We start from the raw sequence: 23,570 nt of genomic DNA, 5'->3' as shown, positions 1-23,570 counted from the left end.
GGCCCTCCAGAGAAGCCCATCAGGAGCTTCCCATCTGGGGAACCGTGCCTGGGGTAAGCAGGCGGCTGGCAGCACACAGAAGACATGTGTGAGGCCATTGATGCTTCCTTTGCTAAATGTGAGATTGTAAAAAGTAAAAAAAGAACCTGCTAGGTTGTTGGGAGGAGGACAACTGTTGTGCCTTGGCAGACAGCTGACCTTGGTACCAAAGGTCTGAGGTTTAGATTGGTCTCTAGCTTATGTTTTGTTAAAAAAAAAAAATTAATTTCTGTCCTACTACTCCCAACTTCCCAGAGGGGTGTCCAGTCTGCTTTAAACTCCTCCTGCTGAGCCATACCATCCTGCGTCAGTTGGTCTGATCAGCAAAAAACTGACCCAAAGCGTCAGCTGTGAAAACTGAATTCGCAGTTGTACTGCGGGGCACCTTTCATTTCTACATTTGGCCAAACAAAGGGAGAAAACATTTCTTATTAGACAGTAGACAGGCAGAAGTGTGCAACACCTCTGTGCCAGAGGGAAATGAAAACAAGCAGTCGTAAGTAAGGTTCTTAATTACACACACACACAGAGGTGCATCACCTGAACCACACTGCACTCCCTCCTGACCCCAGCGCTGCTCAGCTGAGAGTCATCTGCAGCAACAATATCTGACACAGAGAATCCTGGCTCCTGAAAAAGAGGTTCAAGCAATGGCATTTCCCATCTCTTTCCAAGTTCTGGTTTACGTGGACACAGTGGTGCAGAAAACAATAGGTTCAGCTTTGGTCACTGATGGGAAGTCTATTCTTGACAGTCACATTAGTTCAACAGCCTCGTGTTCCCCATTTTCTTGCTGTACCATACAGCCAACTTTATTGTTGAAGAGACGAGACAGACTTCCCTTCTGAGAGCTCCTGCCCTGGGCAGATCTCTCCTTCTTCAAACGCCGCTTATTTCTCTTGCATATTCCCCGGATGTCCCAAATCCTTAGTGTGCCGTCATGGGAAGCTGTGTAGAGCAACTCATTGTGGATCTGGAACAACAGCGTCACAATACCAAACCATACAGCTTGGAATAGGCACAATCAAACCATCAAAAAATCAGAGCAAATGCAGCTTGATTCTAACACTTAAGGCCTGATAACTCATTGCAAGAGCCAGTATAAATTATCACAAAAGCTGCTGAAGTGGGATGAGACATTACCAAGGCAGGACTCATTTCTCAGCCACTTCACAGAGCCATAAAATATAAACAGCAAGTTATTTATAACCTAAACCCACTAGAAAAGCAATGGGGAACTAAACTTAATGTCAGAGTAGGCTGTAGCTGGGAATTTCTGTGCTGGTTTCAGACTGCTGGTTTTGAAGATGAAGCTTAAGGAGACACCAAAATCGGCATCAGGGGGCAGGGGAGCGGTTCAGGAATGCTTTCCTTCTCACTTCCCGTCTTCCTTTGCAGTAAGTTATAGGTACAATTCCTCCTTCAAAATTTGCTGTTCTTCCAAACCTGCAGTAATTTAACCTTGATTCCCCACTGTAATCTCATTTCCTTAATGAAACATTTGCTGCTGTTGGTAATGTTTCCAGTTGCCCTCACCCCACCCTAGAAGCCAGCTGGCGGTCTTGATCATCTTCCCCTCAATGTGTCAGTCTGTCCACCATGGGCGCTCGCAGTCTCCAGAGGCAGGCTGGCTTACATCAGCATGAAGCACCACACAAGCACGGCGTGACCACAGCCCCCTCATCCATCCCTCATTAATATACTCAAGATCCTATTAAGGTCGCCACTTCTCAGTCCTCTCTCCTCCCAGGATTTTTTGCCCTGTACACTTGGAAATGAAATTACAAAAAAAAAAAATACAAAGCCAAGCTTTGGTCTTGTCAGAAACTTCTTTTCCCCCCTACAGCATTGCAAACACATCACTGGTGTCTTGTAATGGAAGGGGTCTCACGAGGTCAGAGTCCATTCCCTGCCCCTACACAGGTTCAGTTACATCCGTCTCATTGCTTATGGTTGCTTGTCTAACCTGACCTGAAAAACCTCCAATCACAGACATAGGACTGTCTCTGGGGTCTCATTCTGTGGTTTCACTTATCCTTATTATTACCGAGTTTGTCTAAAATTACAAAAGGAATATTCAAGTCTGTTACTTTTCATCCTACCCTAGAACAACATCCAACCCAAGACACACAGAACAGCTAGCCACACCAATTCCCACAAAACAAATGAGGGAGCAATCAGAAGTGAGAAATCCCAGCAAAGAAACCCCTTCCTGACCTGGATGCAGTTGATGATAAACTTGTGTCCTCGGAATATCTTCTGCAGGACACCACTCTTGGAATTGAAAGCTCTTGCACAGGCATCACCACTTCCTGTGAACACTGCAACACAACCACACAACACAGCGCATGGCCAGATGTGAGCAGCCATGTAAAGTCAGTTCATGTGAGTTCAAAATGTACCTAAAACTAGTTCACAAAGGAGCATGACATATCATTTTTAGGCTTGATTCTCTTCTCAGTTACAGCAAGTTCAGATCATTTTCATTTCACTGACCTCAGCGTGTGCTTGTTTTCATTCATATTTTTCAAAACACTGAACTGCCTTAAGCCTGAAGTTCCTACATATATCAGCATTTCACTCCACACACAATTCAAATATCTATTCCTGCTCTTCTCTTCCACATACATTTCCCTGCCTAAACATGCCTCAGTAATTCTAAGCAGGCAATTTATCTCAAGTCTGGTTTTAAGGATTTCCACTAAGCCTTCCATTTGTTTTACCATAGTTATTTTCAGGTTTCCATTCAGTACTACAGTATCTTTATCACTCCTGCTACTGCATCAAGCAGCAGAAGGATCTGTACAGTGGAGCTGCAAACCACAGTAACAGCGTTACCACCTCTCATAATAATAATATGAATTTGGCATACCTTTTTTTATTTCCCCCATTTTCAACTATGAGTAGGTAGGGCCATCTCTGCTGAAATACCACAGTTAAATCTTCTGTCCTTATAAGTGAGTGGCATGTGTAGGCGGCTTTACAAAGAAGCTTTATAAATTCTTTCAGTGTGGTAGATTTCTTCAGCTAAACCCTGTAGCTTAGGATCTTTGCAAGCAGTAGAGCCTTTAAGTGATTCAAGGCCCAGGTTATAATCTCTATTTCAGTATGGCACAGAATTATTTGAGGGTTTTGGCTGTAACTCTTGTATTCTACGTGCTATAGTGTACATGTGCTACAAGGGGGCAGGAGGTGTTAAGTAAATAAAGCACGACCAGAGATTTTGGCTGTTCATCAGGTTTCCTTAGGGTATCTTAACATGTCCAAAGAACAGTTTTTCAACACGTCAGGATCTTCACATCAAATCCCCAGAATTACTGCATCCGGAAACTGTAAGGCAGTGTTTAATATTTAGATTTTATACTTTGCAATATGCCCCCAAAGGAGCCCATTTGTGTGCTTTAAGGATTACAAACTGTCTTCATAAACACTCACTTGCCTTCACTTAACCCAAACTCCTCAAGTTTATCTAGAGATAAGTATTTCAGAACTGCAAAAAGCAATTTATTCACTGCTCCCTGCATTTCATGTCTTTTGCAAAAGCCACTAGCATGGCAAGATTTTTACAAAACTGAAGTGCCTGAAGACAACAGATTCCGTATCTTTTGGGAAAAGTCAGGCACTGGTTTCCTAAAGAGAGGCAAAGAAGTTATCAAGGCAGTAAAGTCAGGACTACAAGAGACGAGAGAACAGGCTACCTCCTGCCATCAGCTTTCCAACTTCAAATTAAACAGCAGGAGGCTGGATACTTCCTAGGTGCACCTTCAAGAAACATCTGGATGTGGAAAATCAATGTCATTTTATATGGGCCACTATAAATTCAATTACCAATACTATCCTGAAAAAGCATTACATCCCATTCTGCAAACGAGTAACAATGACATAAAGCAGGGACCAAGGTACAGATTTTTTTCCAGTGAATGGAAATCACTGAATACTATTACACACATGCAGAGAGTAAGAACCAATTAAGAGCTGTTTTCACTATGCAGCTGTTAGTTTACTTTAGCTATCACTACCAGGATTTTGCTTTTGACAGACATCCTTTATGTCTTTTGAACTGTCACTCTGGATTTAAGAAGTCTCTTTGCACCTCTGAATTTCAAAGGGGAGTTGTTGATCTAACCCAGATTTAGCATTTAAATATACACTTATATATACCACCTGCGAACCAACCAACCAACAACAACAACAAAATCAATAATTCATTTTTATTTTTTACTTCAATTTCATAGACTCTTGGGAGGGAGAACAGGTTTTAAATGTTCTCTTGGAGTTTCTACAACATGAAAAAATATAAACCACATTAAATTTTAAATGACTGTGCACATACTGTAGGAGAGAAATAACCAACATAATATCATTAAGTAAATTAAATTGAGAACCAGCTTTAATATACCCCATGATATTAATTATACAAGCAGACTGAGGAAAGCCACTAGAAACACACACATTCTGATGATTTAAAGCTTAGTTCTCAGATCTGTCTGGACTCCCTGTACACTATAAAGCCATTTTGAAAACACAAATATATTTTTCCTCTCATTCTTCTAGTATATTTTCTTATTTAGATGGTAAACTGGGGCAATGAGCCTTTGGGTACTGATCAGATAGCAAGCAACAGAATCAAGATCTTCTAACAGAAAGTTACCACTTCCCAGCTGAGATTCTTTCAATGTGCTTGTGCTGGTGCAAATGTGACATAAACCCTAACAAACATCATTTATATTGAAGTATTTTCTCCGCATTTTTGAGAGACAGAGAATGGACATACAGTGCTGATCTGTCCCAGGTGAACAGCTAGAATTTTAAGCTACACTAGCTCCAACATTTGGTATCCCGTGAAAATGTCTTTGTAATTCTAATTGAAACAAAACTATTAGACACTGTGTAAATAAGTGTATTACTGTGTAAATAATGTATTGCAATAATGCAAGCAATCATAGTACATAAATTAACTTCTAAGGGGAAATTTCCTCTTTCAAGAATTAAAATGCATCTAAATTCTATTCAAACAAGTCCCTAATATTTTTCTATGACATTTTTTCTACCCTTCAAGTGGAACAATTCAATTCTCCCTGTTTGACACTTTTAGTATGTTTGCATTTGATTTAAAATGAGATCTTAAATAACTCTGTGAATACTTCTATCACACTATCAGGATGTTCTTCACAGGTCTGACTAAATGCAGCAATATTGCCTGCATTTCAAGAAAAAAAGTGTTATAGCAAAATAATGTATGTGTATGGCAGGGACAGGGTGGTAGGATGAGGGGGAAGACAGAGAAAGCTGCAGAGCTGATGGGGGTGGCATCAGATAAGGAAACTTTTGTTTGAGCCTAAACTTTGTTTATGATGGTTTTACAGAGTGTGGTCAAGTCTATACTGGTTGCATGAAAAGCAGGATCAATGCTGAAAAAAACGCAGCTCTGAACGTCTCATTAATGAATGAGACAGTCTCTCCATCTCCCACCCAGACATGAAGATTCCTCACTGGATCAGGCCAACATCAGCTTTGCACAGTTATCTTGCCTTTGGGTAGTCTTGATGAATTCAATGTTTTATTTTGTATCTTTGTAATTAAAAGGGGGAAAACACCAAAAAAAAAAAAAAAAAAAAAAAAAAAAAAATCAGTATTTTGTTTGCCAGTGTTCATCCTGGATTAAAATTTCTGGTTCATTTCCCCTGCCCTATCTGCCTGCACCTTTGAGCAATAATAACTTAAGGGTGCAGCGTAAGCTCAGACACTTTCCCCTTCCATTGCAACCTTCTAGGCAACTGCAAAAGCTGAAATCGGCAGAAATTATAACCTGCAGGTAGGGGCGAATGGGGTAGTTCTGCAATATAGGTGAGGAGAGCTGAAATTAACCATAAATTGTGATTAACTATTTTAATGGAGAAAAATAGTGCTGTGGGTCTGATGCTGAAAGAAAGACCAAAAAAAGGCTTCCTGATTAAAATCAAAATCTACCTATGGGCTTGGTTACACGTTAAGTTTCCAAACATAATTAAGAAATCAGTTCAGTTACTGGGTTATAAATGTGGTCAGTCAGCCATGTCAAGCATGGCACTAGACAACTGACATTAAACTGTAATCTGCCTGTGCAGATATGACTCTCTTTTAATGTGTACCATCTTGCATTTGTCAGCCATTTATCACTATCACAAATTTATCACACATACCTGCCAAAAGAGATATCAAGGCCCAAATAGCAACCATTCATTTGGTGTTATATGTTCGCTTCATAGCTGAAGTACAGAAATCAAAATCAGAAAAGTGTTGCAGATTTCTAGATTAGCTTAAGACAGGCATTGCCATCCTGGTTACCCTGAAGGAAAGAAGTACTTATTTGGGAAGCAAATGAAGGCATATCAGGTCTAACATCAATGGCAGGATTAAGACCAGGATGACACATAGAGAGGTTCAGGCTGATAAAAACAGAGGTGCAGTCTTGCAACCCAAAACCAGAAATGGATAGATGACATGCAGAAGGAAAGCCAGCCAAGAGAGGGATTTAAAGAGGGAGGTTTCATGGTCAGAATATACTGTTATGTCAACAATAGACATGTGTCGATACCACTATTAACAAGAGTACTGACAGTAGGGGAACTGAGTCCTGAGCATTAGTAAGGCAAGCAATGCTTCGCTACTGCAGAAAGGTGGTTTGGGGAACAAGTACATGAAAGAGGACAGATAAAGGGAAAAGAACTTGTGGAAAACCAGTCTAGGAGATGGTCAGAGTCTGAACAGGAAGCCTAACTGTTAGAAAGAAGCAGTGAGCATCTGAGATGCGATTCCGGTTTAGGACAGTCCATTACACAGTACCTACAAGGTAGCAGAGGCAGGCACAGGGCTGCACATCCAGCAGCAGCTCTTGCTGTCCCCGAGTATGCAACAGAAGCAGACTGACAGACATCAGACTAGTGAGGTTAAACCATGGCTATACAAACAACCCACAGACAGCTCAGGATTTAAGCCACTTCCCTTGGTAACAGAAACAAAGCAACTGCCTCTTCGTTTGCCAGAAGAGGGAGGTGGAAAATGGAAGGAAGGTCTAAGCTTCCTTCCTAAGCACATGGAGTAATGCAGCAAAGTTTGATACTGAACATAAACATGCTGGAGTTGAAAAAAGTGACAATTTTACAAGCCTTCAAAATTACAGTATTCTCTATTAACAATCTTTGATCAAAGACAAACATCGAAAAGGAGATGGGATTGCTGAACATAGGAAAGGCAACTTACAGATCCCAGCGTGGTATTTCAAAGTGCTAACGCTGTGTTTGTGAGCCTTGTACGTTTGGATTCGCTCCCCAGTGTCTACTAACCAGCACTTCACTGTCCTGTCCGCGCTTCCCGAATACAAGTGCCGATTCACTAGCTGAAGGGAAGAGAAAAAGACATCAGCAATAGTCTCTCAGGCACGTTCATGAGAGAACTGTATTGAAGTGACTCATCCGAAGTCACGGTTTCCAACTCAACAGCCTGTTACAAAGAGCAACAACTATGCCTTGAAACAGAGGGATGGTGAGCAAAACCAACCTTGCATTCTTCACGATCACATCTCCCATTGACTTCTGGGCCTTAAAAACAGCTCCCATGTTTCAGAAGATAAAAAACTTAACCCATCGGCTGGTGCAAGCAGGCAGGATTTCAGTGAGCTTAACAATGCTAACCCTACTTCCATAATTAATTACATTAATACAGCCTCAAAAAAACCCCTGCATTGTAGTTTTTGCAAAGCATGCTTGACAAGAACTCTTATCAGATTGTAAGGTTTAATTACAACAAAAATTTCAGAATAATTTTGGGTAACAAAAACTAAAATAAAAATTAAAAAATAAAATTAAATTAAAAATAAAATCCTACACAACATAAACCAGGGTTTAACATGATTACTCTGCACAAGGTCAGTACTTGGAAACACTAACTCTTCCCTGAAACTGCTTTGTATATGCATTTCCACAAGTCTTTTTAGACTGTGTTATCGAGTGATTAAAATAATTAACCACGCTTACACAGGTTTTTAAACGTCTTCAATCAGACTGTCGCCTGCTGTGTGTTTAGAGCAACTCTGCCTATAAATCCCAAAGAAGAAGGGTGCCTCATTACACTAGTCATCCTGCACACTGTGTGAACTCACTAGTGGTGGAGGTTGAGTTTTTATTCTACAAAGATGTGACAGAGTATGACAAAAGGAAGGACTGCAGTTGGGAGCCCAAAACAGAGAGAAAATAACTGATCCCCTGCAAGACTATATAACTAGCCACTACACAGTAACAAACTATCCAAAGCCTGGCAACTCAGCAGGGAAACTCTCCACAGCCCAGAGAAAAATCTTGCATTCTATGTCCATCTGACGAAAACAAACTAAGGGTTTTAACAGCCATCATTACCTACAGCTCCGATTGCATGCTCCTCCAAGCTGAGAACTGGCCCAACACCTACCATCTGAAAGCAACGTAATGAAGGCAGCCAGTCATCGCAGGCTCTCACAGCAATCCATGGGCTGTAGTTTGAGATAAGTTTCATGGATTTGCAGCAGTCTCTGTATCAAAAGGATGGAGAGCCAGGAGCAAGAACCTTGACCCCCCCGCAAAGAAACAGAATTTGCATAAGGAGTAATGACACCTTGTTTGCCCTCCAGACACACAGATCAGAAGGTTCAAATGACCAGCGCACTAACCCCTTATGCTTCTCGGGTATCTCCAGGAAACTAACTGTAGAACAAATGACAAATCGACTTGACATGGGTCTTGCTCTTAGGTCACTTTTAAGGGTCTGGTTCTTCTACCACCTTAGATTATTATAAACCTCCAGTCCCTGCTCTTTGCACTCTCTGTATCTGTAAGGTTGGAATGTTTTTCACACTCTCCGATCTCCACTCCCATTCCAAAAAGGAATCACCCCATTCCCAAAAGGCATCATAAGTGAGCTTTGTGCAAGAAATTATTTGCGCTGTGTTACAACAACATGAAACAAAAGGTATTTTAAGATACAAAGCACTACAGTGGTGGGACTATGCTAACCCATGTAAGAAATGTATGCAGCCAGATCAAGATATCACTCGACGCATCTCCCACCAGCCCAGTTGGGGCAGTGCATGCCACACTTCCTACCATCAGAACTTGGCCCATCGGACAGTTTTCACAGCTACATCTCAGGAGTTTGTAAAACATGTACCACCGTTAAAGCCAGCAGTATTCTGAAATGTCACATCCTATTACTTTTAAGCTGTTTTAGCAATAGCATTAATGCTACATCTCAATGAGGAAAGAGAAGGAATGCCCAGGAGCACTAACAAAAACTGCGAGCTATATAGTTAGCCTGAGGAAGGTACCCTGACTTTTAGTTTCCAGGCTCAACCTGAATGGGCGTGAAGAACCTTGTCACTTTGCACCTGCTAAATGGAAGAGGATGCTCTGAGTTGAGATCCTGCTGTGTTGTTCTTGGACAAGTCATTGCATTTCTTTTTCAGGCATCTTGCTAGCAGCATCAACCCACTCACTGAACAAGGGAAAACACTAAGTTTTAACCTCCTGCAGGTAAATGCCACTCCACATTAATGGTACATTAGGTTGTGCTCCTTCATTTCTACACTTAAGTGGGTATATAAATGCTGAAGTGAAACAGAAAAGCTGCAACTTGTCTAGATTTGCTAATTTGCTAAATATAAAAATGTGTTAAATGACATGGGCTTACTCAGGTAATTTATAGCACCAGGATTGTAAGAGCCATAAAAGCTTCCAATGCCCAGACAACTGGCGAGATGGCCAGCACACCAACAATCTTCATTAAATTCCAAGCCTCTGTGCTACCCAGGCTGCCCCAATATACACCTTCATGCACCCTCCTCCCCCTCACCAGTTCAAGCAGGTGAGCACAGTAGCAAAGGATTTTCAGCCTTGCACAGAAACACTACTAACAGGTTAAACAATCTACCAGATGCCACAGACGAAGCCTGCAGCACAGCCAACAGCAAAACCCAGTACAGGCTCTGACCATCACACAGCCTCTCATTTCCATGGTATTTTTAAAACACAGAGCACGAAACAGCTATTAGTGGAGAAAGCCATCAAGAGCTATCAGCTCAGGTTGAAGTTGCAAATCAGATCTGCCTTTAGTGATATGGCGCAGGCATCATCTCATCTAAATTGATGCAGTTATCTATAGCTAAGGTAGCCTTCTTATAGTCACTGCAGTCTAGGACACAATTCATCTCATCCTGAAGTGATATAGAGAACGAACTGCTAATTGCTTAATGATTGTGTCTCTGTAACTTTACATACCAAAGACTGGAGTTCGTCAAGGATTAAGCCTGTCAGAGACTGGTACTTGGGAGTGGTGAGCAAGAAGGAACCATGAACAATCACAAAACTTAATTAAATGTTTGATGAATTTACGATCTTGTCAAGAAGGCACAAGTAGAGGCCTTGCTTGAATAGATAGGGCCAAAAAAGATAAGAACTCCTGCCTTTGTTCTCATCCTTGAAGATAATTTAGCTTAAACTAACCATATGGTTTTACACCACTAATGAGAACTTAGATAATAAGGGCATTAACGAGCACTGATGTATCAAAACATGTAAAAGACCATACTGCGCAGAATCACCTGAGGAAGGTCAAATAGCAGACAAGTGAGGAAGACTATGGAAGACCACCAGAGACCCTCAATGCGCCTGCGTAAAGGACATTTGCATATGCTAATAGTTTCCCAGAAAACTAATGAATATGTATAACATTTCTCGGAAATCTAGTGACTATGTATGTAGAACATGTACTTAACCTGCACAATTAGACCCGAAGGTGCGCACGACTTTGGTGGGACTACCCCCCATGCTGCCCAGCGCTGCATGAACATACCTACTTTACAATCTCACTGATTGTGGAGTCTGTTTTCCGCACGTCAGAAGCAGATGTCTGAAACAGACACACATTAAAACTCACTATTTCTCCCCCCTGACAAGGACAACCTTCTCAGCTGTAGCCATCTATATCAATCTAGGCAAGATGACGACTCCTTTACTTGACTAAAGATAGGTCTAGTTTACAACTCCAGCCTAAGCTACAAAACTTCAGATATCTGTATTTAATCAAAATAATAATAATCATCACATAATGTTCCCCTAGCCAAAGCACCTTACAAGCAGGCTCCACACTCTGTGTAATATAAAATAAGTACCTTCCCTACTTTACAGATGGGGAATCATGATATAATGCAACTGAAGCCCATCCAAAAAGGACCTGAAATTCATAGCATCCTAACTTTTGACTGCCCAAATCCCAGAGTGCAGCCCTGATTTGCGACACTGATCCAGGCTGCAACTGTCCCTTTCCACGATGCACAGAAGGCATTACGCGCTTCAGGGCAGTTGTGCCAAGCAACATTGCACAGTATCCCTGAAACTGGTCAAGAGAGTACATGAAAACCAGATGGGATTCTGTCTGAGAAGAGCAAGAGAGGCAGCAATCCAACCTGACCCGTATCAAATCAGTATTTTTACTCCAGAGCCTTCTTTCAGAGTTTGCATCCAAAGGGTGTGGCTATTGCCCCAACAACACAGACACGGCAGCCTTGGCTCCAGCTCACCAAGGTTGGTCACGCTGTGCAAATGCCCTCGTGCTAGCTGGGCACAAGCCACCTTTGCTGTGGAAGCAGTGGAGGTCCTAGGGTTAGCCAGCAGCACAGGTCCTTGGCTCCTGTAATCACTTTTCTTAAGTAATAACTGTATTGAAAACTATCTAAAAAGTCCAAGAAAGAGGGACTGTGACATAGTTCCCCTGCCCACTTCCAGACAGGTCCCCAAAACACTGATTTCTACTTAGGTCACCCTTCTGCTGGCTCCCCCTCTAGGACTCTTGCTAACCTCCTTACACCAACTTGGCTTCTCTTATCCAGCGGTTATGGGACTCTCTAAGTGGGTTCAAATCTCCTCAGCCTGCAGAGACCATTTAATCCAGATCCACCAGTTCTGTTAGGCTACTGGGCAAAACAGTATGTTGCTGTTCCTTGGGTTAAACATCCCCGCTGCCATCTTAGGCTCAGCCCATCTGTCCCCTCTCAGGAGCTGGATAAAGTATACTGACTTCTTCACCAAAATCCAAGATCATACTGCAGCTTCAGTGGGAATTAAGCCTCGCCACTGCCAGGACTGGCACCCGTTTTTGTGTATGGGCATCCAGGCACAGTCATTTTCAGCAAATACTTGTGGGCTAGGTCCCCAGGTCCGTAACTACTGGGCTTTTCTAGCCCAAAGTCTCCAAATCTTTACCCAATTCCTTAGGTCCGAGTCCTATTCTTATTAAAGAATTTAGTTTTCTTACGATTTAGAAGGAAAGATGTAAAATTTCACTCAATAGATTTTTCCAGATATACCCAAGCCTGTCAACTCTTGGTTTAAAAATGATCAGTAGAAACATTCTAATCTCCAACTGCCTGGAGAAGCAGTGATACTTTCAAAGCTGTGTTTTCCTTGGCTGGCTTCTGAGCACTTCATTCACTTTAGCTAACTGCCCAACAAAGCTCCTGACAAGGAAAAGCATGGCAAGGTAAGGACACCTGTAGCAGAGCAGACAACACAGAACAGATTTGCAGCTCAGATACTAATGAGCCGAGTGGACGTTTCAAACCTAAGTGGCTTCAAAAGAATTAAAAACCTGATGACAGTCAGATGCCCAATTCTAAAACCTCAGCCAGACAGCAAAAATCAATGCCTTGGTATCTGTAATTCTGGACTGTTAATTTTTGTCATTACTCTGAGGGAATTTTCTTTGAACCAGATGAAACACTGAGACACACAAACAGACCAAATTTGTCTTAATCCTCAGGCCAAAGTACTGGAGATGTACTATTCCATGAAAAATTTCAGTCAGACATGCTTGTGAGTAGCGAAGTAACAGCAGTAGCAAAACACAGGTTGTAAATGCTGAAGTAGTTACAGGTTTCACTTAAAAAATGCCAGTTTTATGCAACCCTAAGCTTGGTTGTAGCCCTCAGACACACCACAGTTTGAATAAAAATAAAAAAAAAAAAAAGGAAAAAAAAATCACATCTAGGGTTGGTCTCTCAAGACAATCACAACCCTACTGCTCCACAACCTTGGCTGACCTGAATATATGCAGCAGCTTAAGACAATTTCTACCTGTATGAATGGCAAAAACATCTTCAAAAGAGCTGTTCAGCAGGTGTTTCAACCTTACAGGAGTGGATTTTGCTCGCCCTGTTAACCCCTGCTATAAGAAACAATTTAACCGTCATCCAAGGAGAGGGAATCAGCTCTCCAGACTGGGACACATCCTCTTTCTGAAGGTCACTGTGCTCAGACTGGCTCCCAGGAACTTCACGATGAGTTCACATCAGCAACCACATGGCCCATTACCAGCTTATTTCACATGTGGGGCAGTGTTCCTACAATCTGCCAGCTGGGTCTTCTGTTCACAGCCACTTCTAAGTTGAAAATCGCCAACTTGGACGAATCTCAAGTTACAACTATGTAAGCCTTCGGCCGAGTTAGACTTTCAGGATCCCATTCAAACCACATTCATTTTAACGAGCTAACGAACTCCCTGTGGGCAAGAAATTGTTTTTTTTTCCTGAGAATCCATCTAGAATGAGCTCTCTGGTCTGGCTGTTAGAGAACATTTTTCAATTTCTTTACTGCAGTGCAAAGTAATGGTCCTAGAAACATGCTTCTTTTCTACAGGTGTTGTACACATTCATATTCCTCTAATTCACATCTTTGCCCTCTGATGAATTATACAACAAATACAAACACAAAATACAAAAAATATGTGCACTTAATTTAACTGGTGTGACAAGGAAAAAAATTCTGTCCCCCTGATCACAACAGTTAGGCGTATAAATGGAGTTCAGGCAACGGCTTTGTTCAAAGCATTCTTTTCTTCTAGTCAGCTTTAAAAGGCAACTAAAGGGAATGGTCCAAACAAAGGACCTTTTGCAGGAAAACCAGAAGCAAATCCTTGCCCACTCATGTTCATTTAAAACTCCTTTTGCAAGAAAGGAGTTTTCTTGCAAGAATGTTTGCTATAGGATCCAAGCTAAATTCCAAGCTGGATCATTTCTCTCTGCCAGCTTTTGGCAGCACAGTTTTGATAAATACTCAGAGACAGAACAATCAGCAAAGGACAAAGCAATCCTTGTGAACAGTTTGCAAAGCTACTTTGGAGATATTTAGAAAAACATACACAAGTAAATATTTAAGTCAGGGTTATTCATCCTATTGCAGGCAGTCACATTAATGAAAATGCATGTTTGGTTATTAATTGCAAATACTGGTCTTTAGCCAGGCCTGAAATTTTTCAGTGGAAGAACTAGCATAAGCTGTGTGATTACACTCAGCCCACCCTTGCTTTTTCCCATCGCTTCCTATAAAATCTCATCATTGGCTCTTATATGAAGAGGGAGCACTCAAAACAGCTGCCGTCTCTTGCCTGCCAAGCTATCAATGCACTGCGGGAGACAGAGTGAAGAGTTCTGACTGCTCCACTGCTAGTTACCTTGCCTGACTATGAGAGTGAAGTAGTCCAGGCTGCCAAAGCACCTAGCATGCACACGATTCCCACTGCAGACAGAAAGTCTCCTGGCACAACCTTTGTCAGTCTAATTTAGATAGCGGAAGGAAGATAAGAGTGGCATTAGAATAAGTGGTACCTGCAGAACCACTTTGACAATTGACCACATGCAGTCAGTTCAGCTGGTAAATCACCTTCAACAGACTGACCCCTGGACAGCAGGACAAGCCCTGGGGAATATCTGAACACTTCACCCTCTTCACTCCACTGTCAAGGACCACCAAGGACAGGGAAAAAGGGAAAGCTAAAAGCTCACCAATGCTTTTCATTCTGCCATGCTAGATGAAAGTTGCTTTCAGCCTCCTCTAACCTATGCTAGCTGGCAACACCACCTAAAGGATCTTAGAGCAGCAACTGAGGTACATTCAAAATCCGAACACGCCTGCAGCATCACCCCTCTGCTTTTCACATGCCAGCACCGCAGGAAGCAAGGTGGAAAACATGGGTGTGCTTTATGGATAACTACCCAGAAACGCTCGTTCAAGAAGCTCCATGAATTTCCATTCACTGCTACAGCAACACTATTGGTATTTACTGAAAAGTAATGGGAGATGACTGCAAGAGTCCAGACCTAATGTGTAGCAGTTTAGAACATCCTGCGGCATTCTTCTTAATAACAGTTACTTTTTAAAGTTGGGGAAAATATGTACTCAATATCCAGATTTTTCCTGATCTGTGTCCAGCATGAGAGATCACACTGAGCATTTCTCAAACTTTTTGAAGGGTCACCCTCCCTTAGGGATCTTTATTTGAATAAATGAAATTAAAATAAGTCTGTATTTTTTTCCCTTTATTCTCTCCACAAAAGCATTATACCACCCAGAGAACAGGTTATTAATTATACACCCTTTAATTGCTGGTACCAACTCAACTCCTCCAGGACAGGGCAGTGAAAATCTGGTGTAATTAGCAGCTCACTTCTGCCCTGAAGAAAATGAACTATCGTCAACGATTAAAACCATCTGCTGGCTACTGTGAGCAACTCACAACTACCTCCAAGTCCTTCCTGACCCACAGTTTGAAAAATACTATCCCAACTCACTGCCACAGATTGCAACACTGTCCCTAAGAAGCCCTAGGCAAAAAAAGGCTCCAAGAGCTTTTTGAGAAGAAAACAAAAATTAAAAAAAATAAACACCTCTATTCAGGAAGTTTCCCTTCTGTTGTAACATCTTTGTATGGATTCTGGTGATTGACCCCCTTCTAAAAGAATGAAAATACCATGTGGGCTGTGCTGAGAAGCAGCCAAGTGGAACAGAAGGGCTAGTGTTGAACCCAGTAAGGAAGAGGGAGGAATTAGGAAAGATCGACAGCCTAAAGCTATTCAACAGCAGTACAGTGACTGCTTAAGCTGGGATAAGTTTTAGAGGCCTAGAAACTAAATGCTTTCTGTGGGGGCAGTATGTACCTCAGCTGGACTCTTCTAGCCTCAAACATCAGCTGGTGATGAGAGAAGTGAGGGGCTACCAGTTACTCACAGCTAGAAGAGGATTTCGCCAGGACTGTTGCCAACAGTCTTGGCAGCAGTAGTCTTGTGTACTTTGAATTGTTCAGGTTTTCCAAATAGATGTATTGGTTTTGCTTTTCTCCCCTGCAAGAAGTTCTGTTTGTGTAAAACCATTGTTTAACTCTGCTCACAAGCGGAGAAGTATTGCTCATTCTTGAGCATTCAAAGAGTGTAATTGAATTTCCCAGGCTTCTGGGAGAGGGTCAAGCCAGTTTTGTGTGACAATTTTAGCAAGAACCCAATTAAATTAAAGCAAGCTCTGTTGTTGCCAATCTGCGCCTTGGAGAAGAGTTACAATTAAACAGCAAAACATAGCGTGACACTAAGAACAGCAACAGATTTACTTGAGCATCCTCAAAATATATTACCACAATATCATAAAAATAAGCTTTAACACTGAGAATTTACCCAAGCAAGACAAATATTACTCTAGGGCAACAAGATTTTGTGTGCGTTTTCTTCCTTTCTAAAACTGAAGGAAAATAGAACTCCTTCAATACTATCAGGTTTTTAGTCTGCTTGTGTCAGCTGTGACTACCTTCTTTAAAAACAAAGGCAATATTTATTAAACAGCTCTTAAAAATACATACTGTAGCCTCTGTAAAGGAAAAGCACTTATGGACAACAAACACAAACAAGGCAAGTACTGAGAAAAACTACTGTCATTAACTTCAGTCAGACACACACTTATACAAGGTTTGCTGACCTGAAACTAAGTTACAGACCATTATATACCTTCTTTAAATATACCATTAGCATTTTCTGGTGGATAATGGAGCGTACAGGACAAGTGTTGGTGTGATAGTTCCCCTTTTCCCTCACCTGCCTAACCTCCTTCTCTCCACTGCAACATTTAACAACCTGGCACCATTCACCAGAAAAATACAGCAAACAGAAAAACAGGGTACAGTTTTTCAGGTCCCATCAAATTTTTTCCCTTCTCTCCTTCATAATTTCCTGATTTGTCTCCCCCGTGCCCTACTTCTTTCTTCCACTTTCCTTGCCCGTTTTCTTGTCTTGGCCATCTCTTTCTCCTTTTCTTTTCTCAAATTATGTCTGTGTGGTTTTTAAAACAGGATTTCTTTCAGCTTTATGCTTTCCTACTATCTTTTGCCCACAGTTTTGGGTTGGGTTTTGGGTTTGGTTTTTTTAAGTTACCTGGTTCACTCTGAATTTTTTTTTTTTCCCCCTCTCCTTTTCAAGCTACCTGACCCTGTGTCTGTTTACTTGCTCAGGTTATTTTTCTTCAAAAGCCTGGTGATCCTGTGTACACAATCCCACTCAGATGAACAGTCCTCCCAGCAAACCTACTTGTGATTTTCAAGACCCAGGAGGATTTAAATAGATACTGAGCTAGAAGTTAGACCAGGATAGCCACTAGAAGCCAAGAGGATATCAGAAATTGTTTTAGAGAAAGAGGATTTGTCTCAAGACCACAGAGCACTACTATTTTGTTATTACATGAATGTTTATGCTTACCATTTATAACCTGTCTTGGAAGAGTTTCTTTATGAATGAAAAGACAACTGAGACCCATAGGAGTTAGGATGCAGATATCCCCTTCAAACGGCTCTTGAAGAAGCCTCTGTTCTTACCTCTAGGCAAATTACTGATCCTTGATGCTCTTTGAACACTTTCAACTGTTCACCAGTGACAATATTCCACGTTCGAATGGTATAATCCGTGCTGCCAGAAAACAGCTCCCTGTTTGGTGCGTCAAGTATAAGGCATAAGACAGCCCCAGTGTGTCCCAGCAGAGTCTGGTAACAGCGCCCACTGGACACCCACCAGACTTTAACAGTGCAGTCTGTGCTACCTGTCACCAGGAGGTCTCTGCTCACTCTTTCCTCCTCCTCCTCTTCCTCCTCCTCTTCTTCAAGAACATCCCTGGAGGAATAGTGAGCTAGAGTCAGGACACAGTTCCGATGGCCCCGGAATTCCTGGATTTGTTTCTCCTTGTCCACGCTCCAACACCGGGCCGTCCTATCATAGGAGCCACTGAAGAGATAGTCTTTGGCAACCAGGATCCTGCAAAAAATAAAGTCTGCATGTATGAACAGTATCATTCTTTTTACATAACCATTTTTTGTCACAATTTCAATGCCAAACACCCTGAAGTTAGAAACACTAACGTGAACACAACATATATAACCCTAATTCAGCGTCACTGTTAGTACACTCATTTATGAACTTTTTTGGTGGTTTTTTTGTTTGTTTGTTTTAAACCAAACACCCCCCTGTTTCGACTTTTAAAATTGAGACCCCTTATTCAGGTACATTGATATAGACTTTTTATAGCATTGTAACTTTGGGCATTTGTGTTTTCCTAAAATCTTTTCCAGCAGCACTATTATGTACTTTTCATAAGTTACATATACTAGCTAAGAGGTTTTTGTGTGTTTAAAAAAAAAAAAAAAAAAACCAAACACAAAAACAAAACAAACAAGTCCTTCTTGATAATTATTAATTATTTGTAAACAAGTACTAATAATTTATAAACTGATCTATGAAAATAGCTTGGAATTAAAATACCAAAAATCCCCCAACATTTCAGGAACCTGAACTATAACTGACTGTGCAAAGATAATCATCTTTCCATCATCAAATAGAGAGAATGCAGGAAAAATCACTTAGCCCAGGATCTCAAAAAAGGTAGAGCAAGAGCACCCCACTTATTACATAACTGAAGAGCAAATCAGAGATTACAGCTCAAGAATTCAACTTACTGGGCCTCCAAAATAATGAGTTGTAGCTGCCCAAACATAACAACAGAAAAATCTCTACAGTTCATATTTCCAAACCAGTGATAGGGAACATCATAACCTGTCTTCTTTGTCAGCTGAGTTTGGTCCTCTGGAACTTTTCAAACTGGCAGCAAAGTCATGTGAATAGGGAACACATTTCCCATTTGCTGATTCAAGCAAAAATCAGGCCAGTGCCAAAATACAGACAGAGCCAGTCTTCCTAACTATTTACAGAATCTAGCTACACATCGTATGTGGTTTGAGTTTAGTAAGGAACAAAAAAACCCACCCACCCACCAAAAAAGAAATGCAAAAAAAACCCAACCAATCTTTGACTGCTCTATTTGTCATTAATTAAATCCAGTCCAACTATTAAGAAGCACTTTAAATTGACAGGCCAATCAGTCACGCACAATCAGTATAATAATAAACTTCATTTGCACAAACAGGAATAGTAATTCCAGAAAAAAACCTGACTTTATCCCTCTTACTGACACAAAGGCTTGACGTGATGTTTTTAAATCTATTTATCAGAAGCATCTGTTATCAATTGAATAATTTCTTCTGGAATTTCATTCCTAGCCCTGGATTCAATTCCCCTGCTGTGTGCCTTTCATTTCTCTCCTATCTGCTGTCTACAGATGTGTCAGCACTGTTGCTAGGAAAACTAATCATTACAGCACAGAACACATGTAGCATGAACTCAAAGGTTTACACGACCCATTTTATTAGTGTAGTAATGGAGAACTGCAGTAAAATGACAATATAAGCAATAATAGATTACAGGAACACAAGGGAAGAACTCCACAGAACCAACCTGTTAACAATTGATGTGTGTCCTCGGTAAATGGCCAGGCACTGACCTGTCATCACATCCCACTTTCGAATGGTATGATCTGCACTACACGTGAAGGCAGCCTCATTTTCTAAGTGGCAAAAGGTGATGTAACTTTCATGTCCTAGAAATAACAAAGGAAATAAATTCAATCACTGTGCATGCAAGCAGGATAGACTAGTCTAGCTCTTCACCTTAACTAAAAGAAAAATAAAACAAACAATCAGACTGAAACTCTAGTTTTAAATCCACCACCATGTTCTTCACATTTAAGGATCTATATAAAACACAACATTTTTAATTAACAGCAGAAAACTCTGCTTCATTGATACAAGGAATAAGTGAAAGAGTAAAACAGCAGAGTTCCACCGATCAGGTAGATTGAAAAGTATTATAAAAACATAATGAGCTAAATTAATATCGGTATAATAAAACTCAGACTATTGACATTTAAAGCCAGTAAAAAATTGGCTTAGCTTTTTAATAAAGAAATGCTTTTGCTTCCTTCTTCTGAAGTCAGGAAAAAAAGGCTGCATTTCGACCAAGCCCATTGATTGTCAGGACACAAACAGCCTTAAATTAAAGCATGAAACCATGAAAAGAGGAAGCAACACGAGACTTACCAGCAAGTTTAATTTCATTGTCCAAGCAGAATGAAACGCAAACAAAAAACATATCTGGTAAAAAGTCAGCCAATACTTTCCCCATTATGACTAATAACATGAATAAAACCCACAATTTACAAAATATCAGTATACCTTTAAGGAAATGACACAGAAAGAAAGAATAAGAGCACAGTTATTTATACAGTATTCAGTGTATGCTGGGATTCTACAGTTACAATAAAAATAGACACAACTGCTACTCTAAAAATTTTGTGCTGAAAAACAGGGTAATGCTAGCAAAGAAGAATCAAAATTACAACCTTAAGCTTTTGTTGTTGCTTAGCAAGATGTGTCATTTTTCTATTGGATCATTAAATGCACTGCACTTAAAAATCACCCTAGGATTCAAGTCCCAGCTTTGTCCAAGATATCTTGTGTGAAATTCTTGTCACCTATCTAATCGTTGGGATAGTATTATCTTGCGCTCTTCTGTTTTAATTATTTAGACTGTAAGCTTTCAAGATCAGAGCTGTTTCCTCTTAAGTAACTAGCACAAGAAAGCCCCAGACTTTGGTTGAAGCTGGTGGGCCCTACTGTGATTTAAATAACACTGTTCTTTGAGGAGAAAAGAAAAAATATAAGGACAAATGTGATTGAAGAGAGACAGATGGACAAAGATACTAGAAAAACAGAATCATGTTGTAGAATAAAGAGATGGTAAAAAAACACAAGGGAAAGCAGACTGCCCAGTAAAACACTTTGTTTCACTGACTGCAAAAACAGATTTTACTACAACTCCTGCAGTTCAAAAGCCTTGCTGTTGTTCAAAAGCGAACCAGAATCCATGTTACAAACACAAGTCTTGTTTTCTCTTAAGTGAATTCACCAGATGCCAAAAATTAAGCAGATCACCAGGGCTATAAGCAAAACTATAGCCATCCTCACATTTTTGTGAAAGCTTTTTGAAAAGCATTTTAAATGGGACAGGTTTCAACCACTGGGATTTTTCTCACAGCATCATGTAATCCTGCTCTGAGAAGATCAAAAAGCATCTTGGTTACTGCACCAAAGTCTGTCAGTCAGATTTTAAGCATCAATAATACTTGAGCCACACAAAGCATGCCAGAACCCCCTGTGGCAGACAAGGTCTGGTGCTGGTCTGGTCAAAAGCAGCCACCACAGAAGTCTGTTGGTTATGCTGTGGTGGAAGCCTGAAACTGTGTTATAGATACAGGTTTATCAGTAATTACAGCTTGTACAATACAAATTTACACAACAACTGTGTGTGTGCATAAATATAAAATACATACAATTATCTGATTCAACTGACAGTTCACAAACCATCTAGTCAACCTTCTTTAGAGTTTACCCCAAATACTAGCAGTACATAGGCCAGATTCTGAATATTATCCAATACATTTCTCTTTCTAGTTAGAAGTTGGTTAGTAGTTTAAAGGGATTTCTAAGCCTAAAGCAAATGCAGTGAGTTTTCCAGAAGCTAGAACCATGGCAGGATGTGGGGAAAAAAGACAATACTCAATAGTTAAAAACAAGCAAGCAAACAAACAAACAACAACAAAAAAGTCACAGCAATGTGATTTCTTCTTTGGGAAAAAAAAAAGATTAGAAATTCCAAATTTAAGAGCTCTTTTTTTCTGTATTAAGAGAAAAGAACATGAGTGAGTGAAAATACAAACGTCTTTAGTCCACATCTGACTCCTGCATGACTGTACTTTCTACAGACTTTTTTTAATTATTGAGATACTAGTCCAAGGGTAATACATTTTCTTTAAAATGCAAAATCAATTTAAAATTAAAAAGCCCAGCCATTAACATTTCTGTGTGCCAAATACGGGGAAAAAACAGCCCATTTAGTAAGGTTTCTTTCCAGACTTCTGGGTCAAGAGGTTCTAAATACAGAGTGTCTGGAAAATGAGATGATTAAAAGGACAAAAAAAAAAAAACAACAAAACAAAAACCACCAGAAAAAAGAGAGAGAGACACAATAACAAAAAGTCAGTATTTCATCAGGGTGTAAAACAGAGAGCTTCCAGAAAGAGACAAGTTAAACGATTGCTATGTTCCACACCCTGAGATAAAAGGATCCATGCATTCAGTAGCGCTGGTAACCTGTTTGGGGTTGAAATAGCTTCTGCTTAACATTACTGTAACAAATACTCAAAAAAACACAAAACAAAACAAGCGTGATTTTGGCTGCCCGGCAAGCTGCATGGACTGAAAGAAACCAGAACGTGCTGTGTGGCCTGGACTCAAAAACTAGGCAAAAAGAAGCTATTGTACCTTGGAAGTGGCCATGGCACTGGCTGTCAGCAGTGCTCCAGAGCCGCGCAGTGCCATCCTCACTACCGGTGAGCAAGCGCTGCCCGTCCGGGCTCAGGCTCAGCCAGTTGATGCCTCCTTGGTGATCCGTGCAGACCTTCACGGCTGAGCCACTGTTGCCCATCCTGGTGGTCCCAGCAAAGGCAGAGGCTGCGGGTCAGATCATAGACACTGCGCAACCCCCGGAACATGCTCTGGGCCTCCAGCCATCTCCCACTGACCACCTTCAGCCATTACCTCAACTCCGAAAAATCAGCAGGGTAGTCGAGACTCCTGCACAGGGAGGCAAAGGAGGAAGAGGAGCGCACGTTTAATCATTTCACCTCCCTCCCCCGTGGATACATCACTTTCTCAGGGTGCGCTGAAGCCATCGAGCGCCTCTTTCTCCGCAGGAACCGAAGCCCTACCGTGGGAGACGGCCCTTCAACCCCAGGCTCCCCGGTGCACCTCCTCCGCGGGCACAGAGGTACGCCCAGCCCCTCGGAGAGGACCCAGCCTGGACGGCGGCGGTACCGCTACCTGGAGCCCGGCTCTGAGCCTGCCGGCACGCTGCCGCTTCTTAAAGCGATTTCAAGGCTAACTTGGGGCACGCTGAAGAGGCGACGCCTCCGAGAGAGGGAAGCTCAGCCTCAGGCGGCCCCAAAGCCCCAAGGGGCCGCGGGCCCCCTCCCCCGGCCGCCCTGGGATCACCTCAGCGGCGCCCAGCCCTCCCCGTCCCGGGCTGCCGCCATCCCTCCCACACGGCCCCCCGGCATCTCCGCCCTCGGCACTTTACTCACCGCCCCGGACGCGGGTGGAGGCGCGGGGCTCGTCGTCCGGCCGAACGATCCCGCACTCACCCTCTGGGGACGGGGAACCTCCTCCCGCCGGGGGTGAGGGGAGGCGGGAGGGCGGCCGGGCCGAGCGAGGGA

At 41.7% G+C, this 23,570-nt stretch overlaps 1 protein-coding gene across 1 annotated transcript; it reads right to left on the bottom strand.

The window, feature by feature from the left end:
- Positions 1–793: 793 nt before the first annotated feature.
- WDR86 (WD repeat domain 86) lies at positions 794–22,783 on the bottom strand. The gene is made up of 6 exons (XM_010586182.1): positions 22,621–22,783; positions 19,697–19,838; positions 17,731–18,163; positions 7,282–7,417; positions 2,257–2,360; positions 794–1,012 (listed from the first exon to the last, which is right to left on the bottom strand). Exons 1-6 carry the CDS (start codon positions 22,781–22,783, stop codon positions 794–796), a joined length of 1,197 nt encoding a protein of 398 aa, XP_010584484.1.
- Between the last annotated feature and the right edge of the window lie 787 nt (positions 22,784–23,570).

This window comes from Haliaeetus leucocephalus, unplaced genomic scaffold (assembly GCF_000737465.1).
Source record: "Haliaeetus leucocephalus isolate CR32 unplaced genomic scaffold, Haliaeetus_leucocephalus-4.0 Scaffold0, whole genome shotgun sequence".
Lineage (NCBI taxonomy): Eukaryota > Metazoa > Chordata > Aves > Accipitriformes > Accipitridae > Haliaeetus > Haliaeetus leucocephalus.
This window is presented reverse-complemented; position numbering and strand designations above follow the sequence as displayed.